The following is a 17,407-nucleotide window of genomic DNA, read 5'->3' on the forward strand; positions in this document are numbered from 1 at the left end:
ACATTGGGGGTCTGAGCTGAGGTCAGATGAAAAATTTATTTTTTCTTATTCTCCTCCTCTAAAACCTAGGTGCGTCTTATGGGTAGGTGTGTCTTATAGGGCAAAAAATACTATATCAATCTGCTCAATTCCTCCTGCTCTATAACATGGTTGCTGTAGCTTACATTGCATTTTCATGGTAACAGGTAACCATTAAAAGGTTTGGATTCAGTCACCCCATTTATCATTATGTATTAATACAGTAGATATAGAAAAAATATCTGAAACATTCTCTTTTTCAAATACAGTAAAGATTTATTTCAAAATTAAACAATTTCAGTTTAACAGTGTCATGGCCTGTGAGACTTGTTGTCAGAGACACAGTTTCTTATCCATTCTTTACAGAGGTGGGACATAATGTATAATACAAAATGTATTCATGCACGTAACACATTCACTTTGACAGACAAAAAGCATAATTTACAACAATAAAAAAAGAGCAGAAAATAATATTCAAGATGGGCACTCTTATAAATAAAATTTACAGTTTCAGGGACAAGTAGGAGAATATACACCCAATAAAAAAGGGTCACTTGTCAGATGATGGTCATAGAAAAGTTGTTCCAATAGCCCTTATAAAGTTAAAAACCTTGGTCTCTTCCATACCTGAGAACTAGTTAAATATTACAAGATGACTACTACGCATACAAAACTTAACTGCATGCTACAGCATCTACTGGTTCTTTAGTATTTCATACAAGGTCACAGTAATGGTCATCCAAATTATCAAGTGCAGGAGACCATTGGAGAGACACTCAAAGTTATACCCAAGACCTTTAACTCGTCTATTATTTTAATGCTTCTGTTCAGTAAGAGAATAAATAAAAAAACATTGGACATAATAGAAATTAACATCCTCAAAGGTCCATAGCCTGTTCTTCTCTGCCACTAATGGACACGTAGGATTTTAAACTGGAGATCTATTGATATGGTGAGATGGTATTGAGGGAAAACCCCATTGAAAATAAATTTATTGTAAAATACACATGAGATTTATGTGTCTTTTCCACTGAACAGCAGAAGGGGCAGAGCATTCTGCGGTTCCCCATTCCTGATATAATATCTAGCTGCTATTGGGTCATCTGCCACACAAATGTTAAATAAACCTCGTTCTTTTGAATTTCCAAGCACGTTTTTATTAAACAGGACTAGCCTATTGTGCATAAACAATCTGATTTGTGCTCTAACTCTCCTCCTGCATGATTTTCACATTAGAGGTGAATGTCATGGTCACAATCTGCAAGCAGCTATGGACACTTCAATGCGAAGCACGTGGTTGTGGCTTCTGAAATACTGGAATATAAAAATCACTACACGTTTTACAATGAGACTGCAGTAATACAAACACACAATGCACATCTGTACCAACATAGATTTAATGGAACATTTCCAATTTATTCATTTTTTTTTTACAAAAAAGGTAGGTTTAGCTTTCTGATGTAGTGCTTTAATTTTCCAAAAATTACAAAATGATAACAGCTTCTTCCTTGTGCCCTTTGCTTCTTGTACTAGAGGCGGTTAAGAACATTGTACATAATACAGATCCAGCTTACTCTTTGACCTGGAATACAATGTTAGGAACATGGTTTGACTACAAAGGAGAATGCGATTTGACCCAACAAGCTACTACTTCTCTGTTATCAACCACTTTCAGCTGAGAATGGTTCTATACAATGTACTACAATAAGGATGGTGGGAAGACGGATGGCCATGCTCATAGGTAAAAATCTCCTACTTGATCAAACACCAGTGCTGTGAATACTGTATGTAAAAGTTCCCTATTTAAATGGGGAAGTTTCTCAGTTGTGCTCTCATACATACTCTTGGCAGCACTCCCTATTAATAAGGCAGACGAGCAGCAGGAGGTATGGTATGCACATTCAATGCTGCGGATGGGATTATATATTGCAATAACCATTCTCTCCATAACCAAGTTAGACTACTCTCACATTTGCAGCACAGCTCTCTGGTAGAGAACTGCCTGCTGGAGTTCTCTGGCTCCGCCGTGGCTGAATGTCACTAGAATGTCCGCCGGCCCCATTGACGATAATGGGGTAAAGCAGAGATCCAGCTGCTACCAGACAAATATGGCGGTATTCGGCCAGACAAACGCAACAGTTTTTGTCCAGCCGATTGCTGGCATTCAGTGTTGGAACAGACTGACATAAATCTGAAAGTTGCCTTAAGGCCACACAGCCTTTTATGTTACTCAAGTACCAAAGTAAAGTAAACCTTTTGCAACACATATACACGTTCTCACACTTGTGACTATTTGGCCATTCATGGGGTAACTCTGCGAGTTTTGTGGCCAAACGATAATTTTGGCATTTTTTTCTTACACATTTAAATAAATGCAAGTATTTATAAAAAGTAGACAGCACATTTTGGTTGCATATACATTAGTCATATCTTTGTACATAGCAACAGAAACATAGAACATACACTGCATTATATACATTTATTAGGAACAAAAAAAACGCCAGATTTCTGTACATACATTACTGAATCTCAAGGTCTGGCGTTTAGTAGGCATCCACTAGCCACTAAGCTATTATAATTTAGGGGGGAGGGGGTCACATGTACAATATAATATAACAAATAATTACTTCATCTGTTCCCCACACGTAAGCCCTTATATACAAAAAACATTTGCAAATTTACAGTTAATAAATTTACCCTATGTTAGTGCAAATTTCAGTAGGATTGCAGCATTCAGTGTGTGCCAAGCACAAATAGCACCAGGAAAGCAGGGACGTGCCCCCAAAGGATGACATGGTTCTCATCTCCACTGTGCACAAAAGTCATTCACAGGCTGGTAGCTACCCTCCATAGGGGTAAACTGAATGTCTCAAGCTCCTGTGCATAAACTTCATCAAGGCACTTTACCAGGGTCATACGTTGCTTGCAAGCTCTATGGAGTCCGAATCAGAGTCCCGGTCAGCATCTCTGTAGGCCATGAAGAAAGATGTGTCAGTGGTTGTGAACAAAAAAGCACATCTGAAAAACGAACCATACAAAAAAAAAAAAAACACAACAACTGATACCTGTGCGCCAGAACATTTATATTTTTTTAATTCACATCATCCCTTCCCAGCAAACCTGTTCTTTTCCAAGCATCACAACATTGTATAATGTCTAGGACCCCCCCCCCCATCCAGTCTCTAGATCTACAGTCACAGATGCCATTTTACAGCAGTTTATTACATGGACATCTCATACTTGACCGATACGGTGGTTTGAAACACAATGATGTTTTTTTTTGGTGAAAAGCTGGAATGTGGAATTTTAAATTGCCTTTCTTCAGCAATTCCAAAAATAACATTTTAAAAGGGGTTGTCCAGGATCAAAGTAATTTAAAAAAAACTTTAATAATCACCTTGACATGCTGCAGTAAAGTCATCCTGATCCTGTGTGTATTTTATTTTTTTCATCTCCGTTGCTCCTACGAGTCCCTGACCCTGCTGTCGGTATAGTTTACATCTAATTTCCGTCTGCGCTGCGTGACTCTGCAGCTGGACCTCACAAGCCTTACCACTCCCCCTAATCAGTATCCCGCCTTCTGCCACTCATACTCCTCATCAGTATTCCTCCCCTAAAAACGCCTTTTCCTAAGCCTACAAGCTGAATCCCTCCCTGCTTCCATGTATCTGCTCTCTGCTAGAATTGCATAAAGACAATAGTGGCAGTGAGCGATTGGAGTGGCATGTAGGGACATGAGAGGCGTGGTTAGCACCCATACTGTAGCACATCCCATTCATTGTAAATGACCATGGGAGGAGTGCATTATGCTAAATAGCATAGTTTGCTGCCTCCAATACAACCTCCTTTTACTCCAAATAACGCTCCTCTATGGCCGATGACGTAAGCAGCAGAGAGGGGCGTTCCTTAGTGAGGCGAGTTCCCTCCTCCAAATACTGCCTCCTTCTCAGACTAAGGGCTCGTTCACACGAACGTGTGATGCCCGTTGCCGAATTGCAGACCACATTTGCGTATCCGCAATACCCGGAAACCGTTCCGTGGCCATTCCGCATCACGGATGCGGACACATTAATTTAAATAGGTCCGCAAATCCGGAGATGCAGAACGGAACACTACGGAGTGCTTTCTGGGGTTCCGTTCCGTGCTTCCGTTCCGCAAAAAGATAGAGCAAGTTCTATTTTTTTGCGGAACGGAAGGATGGCGGACCAGTTTCAAGTGAATGGGTCTGCGATCCCCATGCGCCTGCCCCATGGATGGTCCACAGCACGAGCTTCACACGTTCGTGTGAACGAGCTCTAACGCCCTCTGTGCCCAGTGATGTCACAGAGGGGCGTGGTTTAGCTCTGACATTTCCCTCCTACTGAGAGCCTCCTTGCTAGCTCCAACATGCCCCTGTGTGCTGGTGACATCACCGTGCTCCTTGCTAAGTGGAAGAAGAGGCTTAACACACCAGTAAGGAGCCCAGTACGTCACTTGCCAGGCGAAAAAACTCACTTCCGGTCCTTGATTGCAGCATGAGGAATGTGGCATCAAAGGCAAAGCAATGAAGGTACCCACGTGGAAGTATGCTATTAGGGAAATGTATCCTATTAACAAATAATCACCAAACCCGGACAACCCCTTCAATGATACTGCTATTTATTTTTAGTAGCTCCAATGTAGCCCTCAAAATTTTAAAGGGGATGGCCCACATCCTTTACCACTTATCTACAGTGTAGGAGATAAATGTATGACCGCTGGGGGTTCTGACCTTTGTGACCCCCACAAATCACAAGAATGGGGGTCTAAAATTCCTGTGTGAAAGCAGCGGTGGTCATGAATGCGCACTCTATTCGCCATCTATAGGACAGTGTAGTCAGCCATCATCGTCAATCCCAAAGACAGCAACTGCGGTGGCCATGCTTGCACACTACTGTTCCATTAACACAGGGGACTTGTGGGAGGGGGGGCATTATTGTGAGTGGTGGGAGACCCAAAAGTAGGACACCAGTGATCATACATTTATCACCCATACTGTGGATAAGCTATAAATGTTATTTGAGGGCCTTTAATACGAGTGGCTTGCATCTATGTGTAGATGTAGCATACCCTCTGGGTGGATGAGGTTCACATACTTATAGTTCTGATTTACACTGCTCTATTATACATATATACACACGTAGAATTCTAGGTACACATATAAGATCTTACCGTTGTAGCTGTAGAGCCTTCTTGTTTTCTTTTCTCTTTTCTTCATCAATTGGATATAGTTTAAACAGCAAGAGCCCAATTAATATCATTAATATGGGGGCAGCACACACCAGCAACTTCAGGGTTAAATTCACCGATTCTGGCTGAACACAACTACCAGTCTGATAACCTGCAAAACTGGAGTAAAGAATGGATTGAGTAAAAATACTTCATTAAAGCTAAACGTAGAACAGGTTGACTCACAGCTCACTCCAGTACCTTATCTTATCCCTGGAGGAAAAAGGCTTCTTTACTGCAAGAGCTGTGAATCTATTAGGCTGGGTTCACACGGGCGTCACGTTTTGGCTCAGGATGCGCGTGATAAAAAACTGAATGTGGTACCCGGACTTCTTCACTGAAGTTCAGGTTTGGGTTCGGTGTGGTGTAGATGCTATTATTTTCCCTTATAACATGGTTATAAGGGAAAATAATAACATTCTTTAATACAGAATGCTTAATATCAGGTCAATTGAGGGTTAAAAAATAAATAAATTAACTCACCTCCTCCAATTGATCGCGTAGCTGCCGGTCTCCTGTTCTTTCTTCAGAACCTGTCAAAGGACCTGTGGTGACGTCACTGACCTCATCACATGGTCCATCATCATGGTGGTGGATCATGTGATTAGCACAGTGATGTCACCACAGGTCCTTTGACAGGTCCTGAAGAAAGAACAGGAGACCGGCAGCTACGCGATCAATTGGAGGAGGTGAGTTAATTTTTTATTTATTTTTTAACCCTCAATTGACCTGATATTAAGCATTCTGTATTTAAGAATGCTATTATTTTCCCTTATAACCATGTTATAAGGGAAAATAATACAGTGAATAGACTTTCATCTTAGCAACCGTGCACGAAAATCGCACCGCATCCACACTTGCTTGCGGATGCTTGCGATTTTCACGCAGCCCCATTCACTTCTATGGGGCCTGCATTGCGTGAAAAACGCACACTATATATAGCATGCTGCGATTTTCACGCAACGCACAAGCGATGCGTGAAAATCACTGCTCATGTGCACAGCTCCATAGAAATGAATGGGTCCGGATTCAGTGCGGGTGCAATGCGTTCACCTCACGCATTGTACCCGCGTGGAAATCTCGCCCCTGTGAACCCAGCCTTAGTCTGCCCAAGGAACTGAAGCAAAAGTATATCTGGAAAGATTGTTCCCCTTGTAATGCATATTCAATTGAATGGAACTAGAGCTGCAGTAACCAGGCCCAGCCACTACACAGAGAATAGTGCTGTGTAGTTCTGGAGCTTCCGAAAAAACAGCTGAATGGTGGGAGTATTGCGAGTCAGATATTGATTAACTATTCTAAAAGTCAACAATAAGAAGTCCCAGAAAAACCTTTTAACCAAAAGACAGTAAATAGGCAGCGCACAAAAATCTAAAACTTTCACAGTATTCACCGTTTACAGTATTCACTGTGTACTATATTTTTTTTCTTTTCATTACCATATTCTGACAGCCATAATGTGAATAAAATATATATATATTTTTTTTATTGGTACCATATTGGGGTACATACAATTTTTTAATACATTTTTTTTTTTCCGGGGGCATGGCCAAAAAACAGCAAGTTTCCAGACATGGTGATACCAATGATGTTTATTGTTTATTTGTATGTGTATACCTAGGGGAGGTGAGGGGAGAATTGAAATTATAAAATTGTAATTTTTTTTCCCCATTTACATTTTACTGCAATTTTTTGTTCCCTTAGGAGACTTGAACATGTGATCGTCTGATCACTTGTCCCTTAGACTGCAATAGAATACTATTGCAGTCTATGGGATTTTCACTGGCTGCCTGTGAAGCCATGCCTCAGGCTCAGCTTCGCAGGCAGATTGCTCGGACAGACTTGGGAGCTTTCACAAGGCCCCAGATGCCCCAGGCTGTCATACCAACTAATCAGAGTTCTGCGATTTCACTGCAGGGGCTCCGATCAGAGGAAAGATGGAGCCCCCAAACTCCAATGCTACATATGCTGCGGTCGCTATTGACAGTGGCATCTGAGGGATTAAACGACCAGGATCTGAGTCATCTCCATTCCTGGTCACTGCCAATGGGTATCAGCTGATTTTGCACCCAGCACACGCCCTGCATGAAGCGAACTCAGCACATGAGCCTGCGCCATACTTCCCCTTTAATAGTGTTAAGATGTTAAATCAATTTATTTTTCAGATATAGATATATTTTTTTTCTGCTGTGTGTGACATGTTCTGCAAGGATTTTTCAAATTAATGTGATTTTTGTATATACATGGAGGCGCAACTTTCTATATATGGTCTTGCTTTTTTTATATATGTCTTGCTTTTTCTATGTACGTTTTATGGAAAAATGCTTTAAAAGGAACCTGTCACACAACATGATGTCTGAGCTGCAGACAGCATATTATAGAGCAGCAGGAGCGGAGCAGATTGAGGTATAGTTTTGTGGAAAGAGATTCTGTGTATCTTGTTAATTTAAATCTCTGCTCATTCTGAGCTTTGAAGTAGAGGAGGATCAATGACTGACAGCCTTCCCTCTGACTGTTTATACAGAGATACCTGTCAATTACTGATAGGACCGCCTCCTTGACTTCAAAGCCCAGATAAGCAGGAATTTAAATGCATGAAATACAACTTATACTGAATCTATTTCTTTAAAATTATATATTAATCTGCTCAGCTCCTCCTGCTCTGTAACATGCTGCCTGCATATTACATTGCATTTTTTATAGTGACAGGTACCATTTAAGGCATTCTCTCTCCTCCTTGATCATCCAGGCTTAAAAGGGAACCCGTCATATTTAAAATGCAGTTCAAGCTGCAGGTATTGTGCTATAGTGTAAATGAGCTGAGCAGATTAATATATTTTTGTGGAAAACTATTTTGTATAACTTTTACATATCCACATCTCTGATTATTCTACACAAGAGTCTAGTGGGCTGTGATACTCCAGAGATCTAATATCAATCAGCATTGAAATCTTGGATGACCATTTTAATTACCCATGCCAATTGAATCACTCAAATATTAGCTTCCCATGTGTACTTCTACAAGAACAAATTCAAGCTTTAATGGCTTTAGAAAGACCTTGAACATGTAGAGCAGGCATGCTCAACCTGCGGCCCTCCAGCTGTTGTAAAACTACAACTCCCATCATGCCTTGCTGTAGGCTGTCCGGGCATGCTGGGAGTTGTAGTTTTGCAACAGCTGGAGGGCCGCGGGTTGGGCATCCCTGATGTAGAGGAAAATGAAAGGTACTTGATTGACTGTTCCGCCCAATATAGAAGGGGAGGGAGGGGCTGGCAGAGGAAGCAGAAGGAGCTAGGGGCTTGGGCCCACCCTTGGCACACTTAATGGATTAAAAAGGCCACACTGAAAAGTGAAAGCTATCAGCTAAGCTAGTCCTACAAAGTATTGTTCCTGGTGACAGTGAATTTCCTGGTGACAGATTCCCTTCAAAAGCCAAATTAGGAACGTTAAAGGGGTTCTCCAGGAAAGATAAGAATGAAAATACTGAAAAACATGTTATTACAAAAAAAACTCTTAAATGCCTCCTTTAGTCTAGGGGGCAATCAGTGAAGGAGCTTAAATGACGGCTCTTAGGCCTCATGCACACGAACGTATTTTCTTTCAGTGTCAGTTCAGTTTTTTTGGGGCGGACAGTATGCGGAACCATTTATTTCAATGGGTCCGCAAAAAAATATAAAAAATAAAACGGAAGGTACTTCATGTGCATTCCGTTTCAGTGTGTCAGATCTGCAAAAAAATATAACATGTCCTATTATTGTCCGCATTACGGACAAGAATAGGACTGTTCTATTAGGGGCCAGCTGCTCTGTTCTGCAAAATACGGAATGCACACGGATGTCATCTGGATTTTTTGCGAACCGCAAAATACATACGGTCGTGTGCATGAGGCCTTATATTTATGATCATAAAATCCGTCCTTCACGTGACACTGCAGGATGGCTGGTGTGAGAAAGCAAAGCACAGAGCCCTATGTAAAGTCTGCCGGTCTCAGCACTATACGTATATTATGTGCAGATGACAGCTGAGATAACTGCTCCGCTGTATCCCTGTGCTTCAGAAGGGAGTTTCCTTATCCCATATTCGGAGACTGAAGGGTAAGAAGGAGGACCAGACATGCTGCTGTGGGGGGAGGAGTGTTATTAGAAAACACTTCAGCCTGCGAGTATGGGATAAGCCGTCATCTGATTCTGCACATAATATACAGCTTCCCAGTGCTGAGACCGGCAGACCTTATATAGGGCTCTGTGCTGTGCTTTCTCACACAGGCCGTCCTGCAGTGTCGCGTGAAGGACGGATTTTATGATCAGAAATATAAGAGCCGCCATTTTAGCTCCTCCACTAGATTGTCCTCTTGACTAAAAGAGCCATTCTAAATAATTAAAGGCATTTAAGAGTTTTTTTTTTTTGTAATAACATGTTTTTTTCAGTATTTTCATTCTTATCTTTCCCGGAGAACTCCTTTATATAATTAAAGCAAATTTTAACCAGTTCTTTGCTACGAACCAAGTAAGGTACTGGTAACTGGCACAGAGTAAATCAATGTTGGTTGGTTGCTGCACCAACAAGTTTCTCCTTTGCCGAGTGCCTAGTTTACCATATACCTATTCCAACAACCCTTCATTGTGTCACACCATTGACTGCGTATACTTACTCCAAGCTTAGTGTGGAAATCCCCAGTGATACTCCAGAGGCAAATTTGGTAAAAAAAACATAAAAAGAGAAGAAAATGGCTTCATGTCCAGGAGAATCCGGGTTCTTCAAAACAAAATCATCAATTACATCTGGAAGCATGGACCTGATAGACAGAGGACACAAATTCTCTTAGGTATCCAGTAAACAGATGAGCTTCAGCACTATCTTCACTTTACATTATGGGGCAGATTTAGCAAAACTGGTGGAAAGTACAACTGGCTTTGCTGCCCACAGCAACCAATCAGATTCCACCTTTCATTTTTCAGAGCTTCTTTACAGTTTGATAAATCTCTCCCCATGTGTTCGGATTCTAAGAATCGCTTTATCTAGTGACTGCAGTATGCCGCAGAACCTTCCATAAATGTGCCTATACACCTTCAATAGTTGTCAGCCGAATGATACATTATGCAAGGGGAGGCAAAAGACTGGACGCGCCATATTAACTAGTGTGATTTGTAGAAAATTTAACTATTAATTGGGGGGCTGCATTATTTTGTGGAGGAAATGTTTTTGAGCACCATTTTGAAATCAGCCATACTGAATTTAGCTTTTAATTTTTCCAATAGAAAGGGATCAGGTTATATATCAGTCTTGGCTAGATGTGTCAGTTATACCCATCTTTACTTGTTTAGCAGTTAAGTGAGGTCAAAGTTTCCTAAAGTGCTTTACATGACATGTTCTATGCGTCCACCATTCTGCCGGATGCACATGGTTAAACGTTTAATCCAGTCTTGGTGAACACGCTGAAGAACCGCAGGTGATACCTCGTCACAGCACTGTAGGATTCGCCATATCAGGTGAGCCATAGTGTACAATACACCTGAAATGGGGAACCCTACAGTGCTGTGAGGAAGTATCACCCTGTACCACCGGATCCTCATTGACTATAATGGGATCTGGCGGAGATCCAGCTGCTTCAAAAGGCAAATATGCCAGGATTCAGCCAGACAAAAAATGCTGTATGCATTTAGCATTGTGCCTAAAGTGAGGCTTTACCCTGCCCTTGTATCAGTAACACATTGTCATGTTCATCCCATTTTCAGAGATATGCAAGTTACTAAGTCCTTACTAATGGTTACATGACAATGTAGATGTCGAAATGCATAGAGTTGCTGAAATACACAGCAAACATAAGTTAGAAACACGTAAGCAAGCTAAAGTCTTAGATGCTTCTGGGATAAGGGCTACGTTTTTTAGGGCCTACACAAGTGCTGGATATATTTTTCCTTTACTTTGATGGTTACTGAGAGCGGTGAAGTTCGTTCTGAGCACTGGTATTGCACCTGACAAGCGAGTCAAGCGTTTTTACATTCATGCATAAGTTCTGCTACAGATTGCAAATATGCAGAACTGGACAGGCCCTCTTCATTTCCACTAGGATCTAGCACATTAGACGAACAGTACGGCAGGCTGTGAATATGATGGAACCTAGCGATTCCAGGGACTCCACTTGGGGAGCACGTCTAAGCCACTTAAAGCACTCCTTACGTTTCTATACTAGATTTCATTACAATTGTGTGAACTTTGAGCAAGGACACATTTAGGTTATGTAAAAACAAGGTAACTGTAAAACGGTCCTCACCATGGCAGAAGAAATGCGGCAGCTACACTGAGGCCAGCAGCTACGGCGACAACGTAGGTTAGTATCAGATTGATCTGCACCACAGCAGCAACAATGAGGAAGGGGACAACAGACTGTAATTGAAAAAAACATAACAAAACTGAATTTAACATTAAAGATACACAGAAAACAAGCAGCCAGGTTTGCTTTTTCTCTAAATGACCAGCAGATGGCAGCATCAAAAAGACTTCCCATCATACAAGTCTCTGCCAAGCATGCTCTCATTCCTTCCAGACTTCTGCCGGGTAGATTATATTACTTTACTTTTGCTCACCGATATCCCAAAATAGACAGCAGTTTTCTTTCCAAACCGAGTCAGGAACCACTGCCAGAATGGCACCGTCAGTGTAGCAGAAATCTAGGGGCAAAGAAAGAATTAAATAATGAATGAAATAGTGTTTGAGAGGGACAGATTAAAAAGTAATATCCGTTTCACAAAGTGACAGTGCCACCCATCTGTCAGAGAGAGAGAATGGAGGAGGGGCACGGGCATAAATATTATGCTCGCCAGCTTACAATGCCTTTCTGTCCTGGCCTTGGTAGAATAAAAGAAGCTGTGTGCCTGGCTTTGAATGTCAATCAGCATTAAAAACTATTGCTAAAATGTAACATGCAAAAAGGGTATTTATGTGTCTAGAGTAGACATTAACCCAAGTCTGGATTCTGCAGGGACCCTTACATATACTCACCATTATAACAAGCAGGATATTCTGAAAGTGCTTGCGGTGTTGCAGGGTATACTTTAGAAATAGGGCAAAGTTTCCTTCTAGAAGCTTGAAAAGAGAAGGTAAAATGGAAGGGTTACCTTGGTTGCACGTCACACACTCTTCACAAGCACTATACATGTAAGGGTTCGTTCACACGACCGCTGCCCTTCCGTTGCCGTATTGCAGCCCGCATACGGTGGGTCCGCAATACACGGGCCACCAGTTCACTTACGGTAAATGGGTCCGTCAATCCAGAGATGCGGTGCGGAACGGAACCCCACGGAAGCACTACGGAGTGCTTCCTGGGGTTCCATTCCGTGCCTCCGCACCACAAAAAGATAGAACTTGCTCTATCTTTTTGCGGAACGGACGTATCGCGGACCCATTCGAGTGAATGGGTCCGCGATCCGCATGCGGGTGGCCCACGGTCGGTGCCCGTGCATTGCGGACCGCAATTTGCTGCCCACAGCACAGGCACGGAGGGGCAGCGGTCATGTGAACGAGCCCTAAGGCTGAGTTCACATCAACTTTTTCTCATCCGTTTAACGTATACAAAAATAGTGATGGTATACAGTGGCATCATTTCACCAAAGAGTTCCATTGTAAAAAACAGAACAAATAAATAAAGAAAACAAAGCTTCTTTTTACCATTGTAAAAAAAATATTTTTTTTTTTTTTTTACTGCACTGTGCAGGATACAAGAACACGGTGTGCTGCGATTTTATATTTTTTTGTAACGTATACGTAAAACGGTGGCATAAAACGTGATGTGGACCCACCCTAACGTAGTTCTCTGCAATAACTTAAGGTGGTGCTAGGACATAGCGGAGGACACATTTTTACAGTCAGTGCTGGCAGTATGTACACAGTTATCTGCAGTGGCAGGTGCTATGTAAAACGGACACTGGTCTGCTGCAGCCAAGGTCCTGAGATCAGCATTGGGGACAGAGTTTGAACAAGGTTTATATTATACAAACATCAGCAACCCAGAATGAACCCTTTATGTCATCATATAGAACGCCAGGAAAAGCCATTTTTAGTAAAATTACAAATTATTCTCGGTACCATATAAAACATATTTCATAATTGATCAATTTTTTAACATGGAAAAAAAAAAAAAAATGTCATCTTCATCTTCAATATGCAGATAATAACTATAAATGTAAGGGTTACGGGTATATTTGATATAGGGTCACACCACTGTAAAATGAACATTTTGAGAAATATATGTGGACTGACAACGAAAGATGTGGGATTGTCACGTGCCTGGCTCTGTCTATTCACTTCTAGAAGTGATCGGCTATTTTCTGAAGTCCCATAGCAGTGACTGGAGAAGGCATCGCATGTGTGGCCACCTCTCCATTCACTGCAGTGTGATGGGGACCCACGAGATAGGAGCGCTGGACCCGCGCCTATCGGAAATTTATTGCGTATCCTGTGGATAGGTCATAAATATCTAGATAGGTCTGAACCTTTAATGGTTTTTAGTCTACTAAGGTCGTGAATAATGAACAGTGTCCTTGGCTATGCAGGAAATCTTAAAAGAGCACATATTACTGCCACATTCAACTGAATTACCAGACACTGCCCATAGACAAGAGCGCTGCAGTTTCTGGTTTTATTAAAAAGGAAAACCTTTTTTTCCCCCAATCCTGGACAGCCCATTTGATGTATTATCCAGCATTTCAATGCATTTGTCATACGGATCAGGATCCTGATCTGTCTGAAATGCCATCAGTTTGTATACTTTTTGACGGATCCAGCAGGCAGTTCCGGCGACGGAACTGCCTGCCTGAATCCTCTGCCGCAAGTGTGAAAGTACCCTATGTAACTTTTTAATATACTTTGTCTTTCAATTGCTTATCTCAACTTGCTGTGAATTATTGTTAACCTTCTTTGCACAGTGAAAGCCTTGACAGACAGATGGGTATTGTTCACATGTGACTGATCTGTTGCAGAAATTGTATCCAGTCTAGGCAATTTTCTGTAAGTGATACAGCAAGGACTCGAGGCGGATACATTTTACCCACACAGCATGAAAAATAAAAATAAAAAAAATGTTCTAGACTGGACACAATGCTAGAACAGAGCTATTTCCCTTGTAACTGGGGCTCCTCTTAGGTCATTTGAAAGTGAAGGGAAAAGAAGTATAGTATAGAAAGCCATAATGCAATTTAATATACTAAAGCAATTACCGGTACTCGCCTGCTCAATCCTACTCCATTCCAGCACCACCACTTCGGTCTTCCAGGTGGTCTTTTATCTAGTTCTGCCATCAGCTTTCTGCCCCAACTGGAGATAAGCAACTGCCAGACACCACTTATCTCCTGGCATGACATTATGGTTTCCAGGTCTCTCCCTATTCCTATAGGGAGAGACCTGTCATTCAAGCCAAGACGGGCAGAGGGAAGCCACCCAAAACTTTTTAAAACCACGTTTCCTGTAAAACGCGTTTAAAAAGCATACATGAGTAACTACAGCTATAAGGATACCAGCCTGAAACCACTATCTGCATGGGTTCTATTTTATGGATTTTCCTCAGGATAGATCATCAATATCTGATCGCTGGGGGTCCGACAAACTGCCAGTCAGCCGTTTAGAGAGGCCGCCATGCGCTGTTGCCTCTTCACAGTTTATCAAGCACATCGCTGGGGTCGTTTCAAACAGCTGATCGGCGGGGGTGCCAGGAGACGGACCCCAACCGATCAGATACTGAAGACCTATCCTGCAGACAGGTCATCAATATTATACTCCCGGGAAACCATTTTAATTTGTGATCTAATAAACCAAGGTTTGTTTGTTTTTTACTGGGAAAGGAGCGAGACAGAATGGCAGACATCAAGATGAAACAAGCATGGAAATACAATGTAATGTATACAAGAACATGACTATGAATAGACTTACCATAAAGGCCAATGAAGTGAAAAGAAAGCCGGTGATGAGTTTAATGTAGGGCCCATGACTCATTACTAGTTTCAGGCCCTGCCAGAAGGATATGGGTTGGTCAGACAAGAGCTCACAGGAATCTGCAGGAGAAGCAAAGAGGCCAATGTGATACAAGAAGTGGAAATAGATACATATATATACACTCATGTAGGATATGTGACTAACGTGTACTCACCTCTCTTCTCATGCACTCCCAATGAAAGGACTATAGCACATAAGACGTAAATGGCACAGATGACCCCTGCAGCAATCATGTAGGCTTGTCTCTGCAAATACAGACACATGGTTCATTGGCAATCTCATACACGGTAATATAGTTTAGAAGCTTTAGTCAAACTAATATTTGGCAATCATGAGGTTTTCAAAATCCAACACCCAGTCTGTGAATGTTTTCTTAATCTTCAACCCTACATCATGACACTGCTCCGGTCACATGCAGACCCACAAAAGAACTGTCAGTGCCCCCATCAAGATCTACACATTGTTTTGTTCTCCTGATGCTAAGATCGGTGGTTATTTGACCGAATACTGAATATTTTATCCTTGCCCACTTATACGCATGTCAAATGGGATGCTGTAATAGTATAAAATATGTGGCACACAGAATATTCTTTGCAATTATAAGGTAATTTTATTTTGTGAAACAAATCACGAAAAAAAAAAAAAATATATATATATATATATATATATATATATATACACATACACATATACACGCAAACAATCCTGCACGATACGATAATGAATGTTGCGGATGTACATGGCTACATTTATACAGTCACAGAAAATAATGCACTATAATAATAGATGCAAGCATAACATATGGACTAAGCCCTCACTCTATTGATAAAATCTGACACTTGGTAAATACATTTTGATCAAAACACATCTAAGCCCACCTACCAAGCAACAAGGTGGTCTCAGTTCAGGCGGGTCCTACGCTATGTGTTTTGATCAAAATGTATTGACCAAGTGTCAGATTTTATCAATAGAGTGAGGGCTTAGTCCATTGATTAAGGTGGTACATATAGGTGCGTGTGCTCCTCCTCCCACCGGTTGCTGCTGCACATGGAGGGAACTAGGAGCAACACACTGTATGTGTGGGGTCTGCGCTCCTGAACATAGATGCATAACGGCATAGGCAGGTTTAGCATAGGACCCGCCTGAACTGAGACCACCTTGTCGCTTGGTAGGTGGGCTTAGATGTGTTTTGATTAAAATGTATTGACCAAGTGTCAGATTTTATCAATAGAGTGAGGGCTTAGTCCATATGTTATACTTGCATCTATTATTATAGTGCATTATTTTCTGTGACTAATTTTATTTAGCGATTTTCACAATAAGAAGTTCATGATCCAGTTTATAGGAAATTAAATGCTGCTAACCACTATCCATATACTGTATGAGCCAGACGTTTTGGTCTATTGGGACCTTCTTCAGCGGCTTGGAGTTTCTGTGATCAGAGATAAAGGGATATCTGGATCGCCAATCCAGATATCCCTTTCTCTCTGACCACAGAAACTCCAAGCCGCTGAAGAAGGTCTCTATGGACCGAAACGTCTGGCTCATACAGTATATGGATAGTGGTTAAACAGCATTTAAAGAGAACTGTTCATGGTTTTGTATTAATTGTGATAAATACCTTGTACCCCCCCCCCCCCCCTTCCCCCGCTGATGCTGCCACCCTGCCAGATTTTTTAAAATATCGCTCTTACGCCCCACTGTGCCCCCCTGCAGTTTTCCCGCTTAGTATAGATCGGTACAGGGAGGAGGAGACGCCATGGTTTCTCAATGGGAGTCGTCTCCTCCCTAGCTGTGCCGCGATCCAATCACAGTGGAGAGCGTCACAGCCAGGGAGAAGGTGAGCTTTTTTTCCCCTCCCTGGCTGGTACCCCACAAGTAAAAGGTATTTATCACAATTAATACAAGACCATGAAAGGTTCTCTTTAATTTTCTGTAACCTCTTATTGTAAAAATAACTAAATAAAATTACCTTTAAATTGCAAAGAATATTCTGTGTGCCACATATTTATACTACTGTTGGATGATCGTCGAGTCTTTGCTGGCACCGGGAAGAGTAAAACAGTGTGCGGTACTCCATTCTCTAATATATATGGGATGCACAATAGCTATTAGGAGTCCTAAATGCATTAATTGCTGGTGTAAATTACAGCA

The 17,407-nt window shown here is 41.6% G+C and overlaps 1 protein-coding gene across 1 annotated transcript in view; it reads right to left on the reverse strand.

Annotated features, from left to right (window-relative positions):
- Nucleotides 1–265: 265 nt before the first annotated feature.
- MFSD2A (major facilitator superfamily domain containing 2A) overlaps nt 266–17,407 on the reverse strand; it is a 32,101-nt gene continuing 14,959 nt past the window's right edge. Inside the window, exons 7-14 of the mRNA XM_040424644.1 lie at nt 15,408–15,498; nt 15,191–15,312; nt 12,269–12,352; nt 11,854–11,937; nt 11,541–11,653; nt 9,918–10,061; nt 5,209–5,385; nt 266–2,985 (exon numbers count right to left, since the gene is read on the reverse strand). Of these exons, the coding sequence (XP_040280578.1) occupies nt 2,931–2,985; nt 5,209–5,385; nt 9,918–10,061; nt 11,541–11,653; nt 11,854–11,937; nt 12,269–12,352; nt 15,191–15,312; nt 15,408–15,498 (870 nt within the window). The 3' untranslated portion in view covers nt 266–2,930. The remainder of the gene's footprint in view (nt 2,986–5,208; nt 5,386–9,917; nt 10,062–11,540; nt 11,654–11,853; nt 11,938–12,268; nt 12,353–15,190; nt 15,313–15,407; nt 15,499–17,407) is intronic.

This window comes from Bufo bufo, chromosome 3, assembly GCF_905171765.1.
Source record: "Bufo bufo chromosome 3, aBufBuf1.1, whole genome shotgun sequence".
Classification (NCBI taxonomy): Eukaryota; Metazoa; Chordata; class Amphibia; order Anura; family Bufonidae; genus Bufo; species Bufo bufo.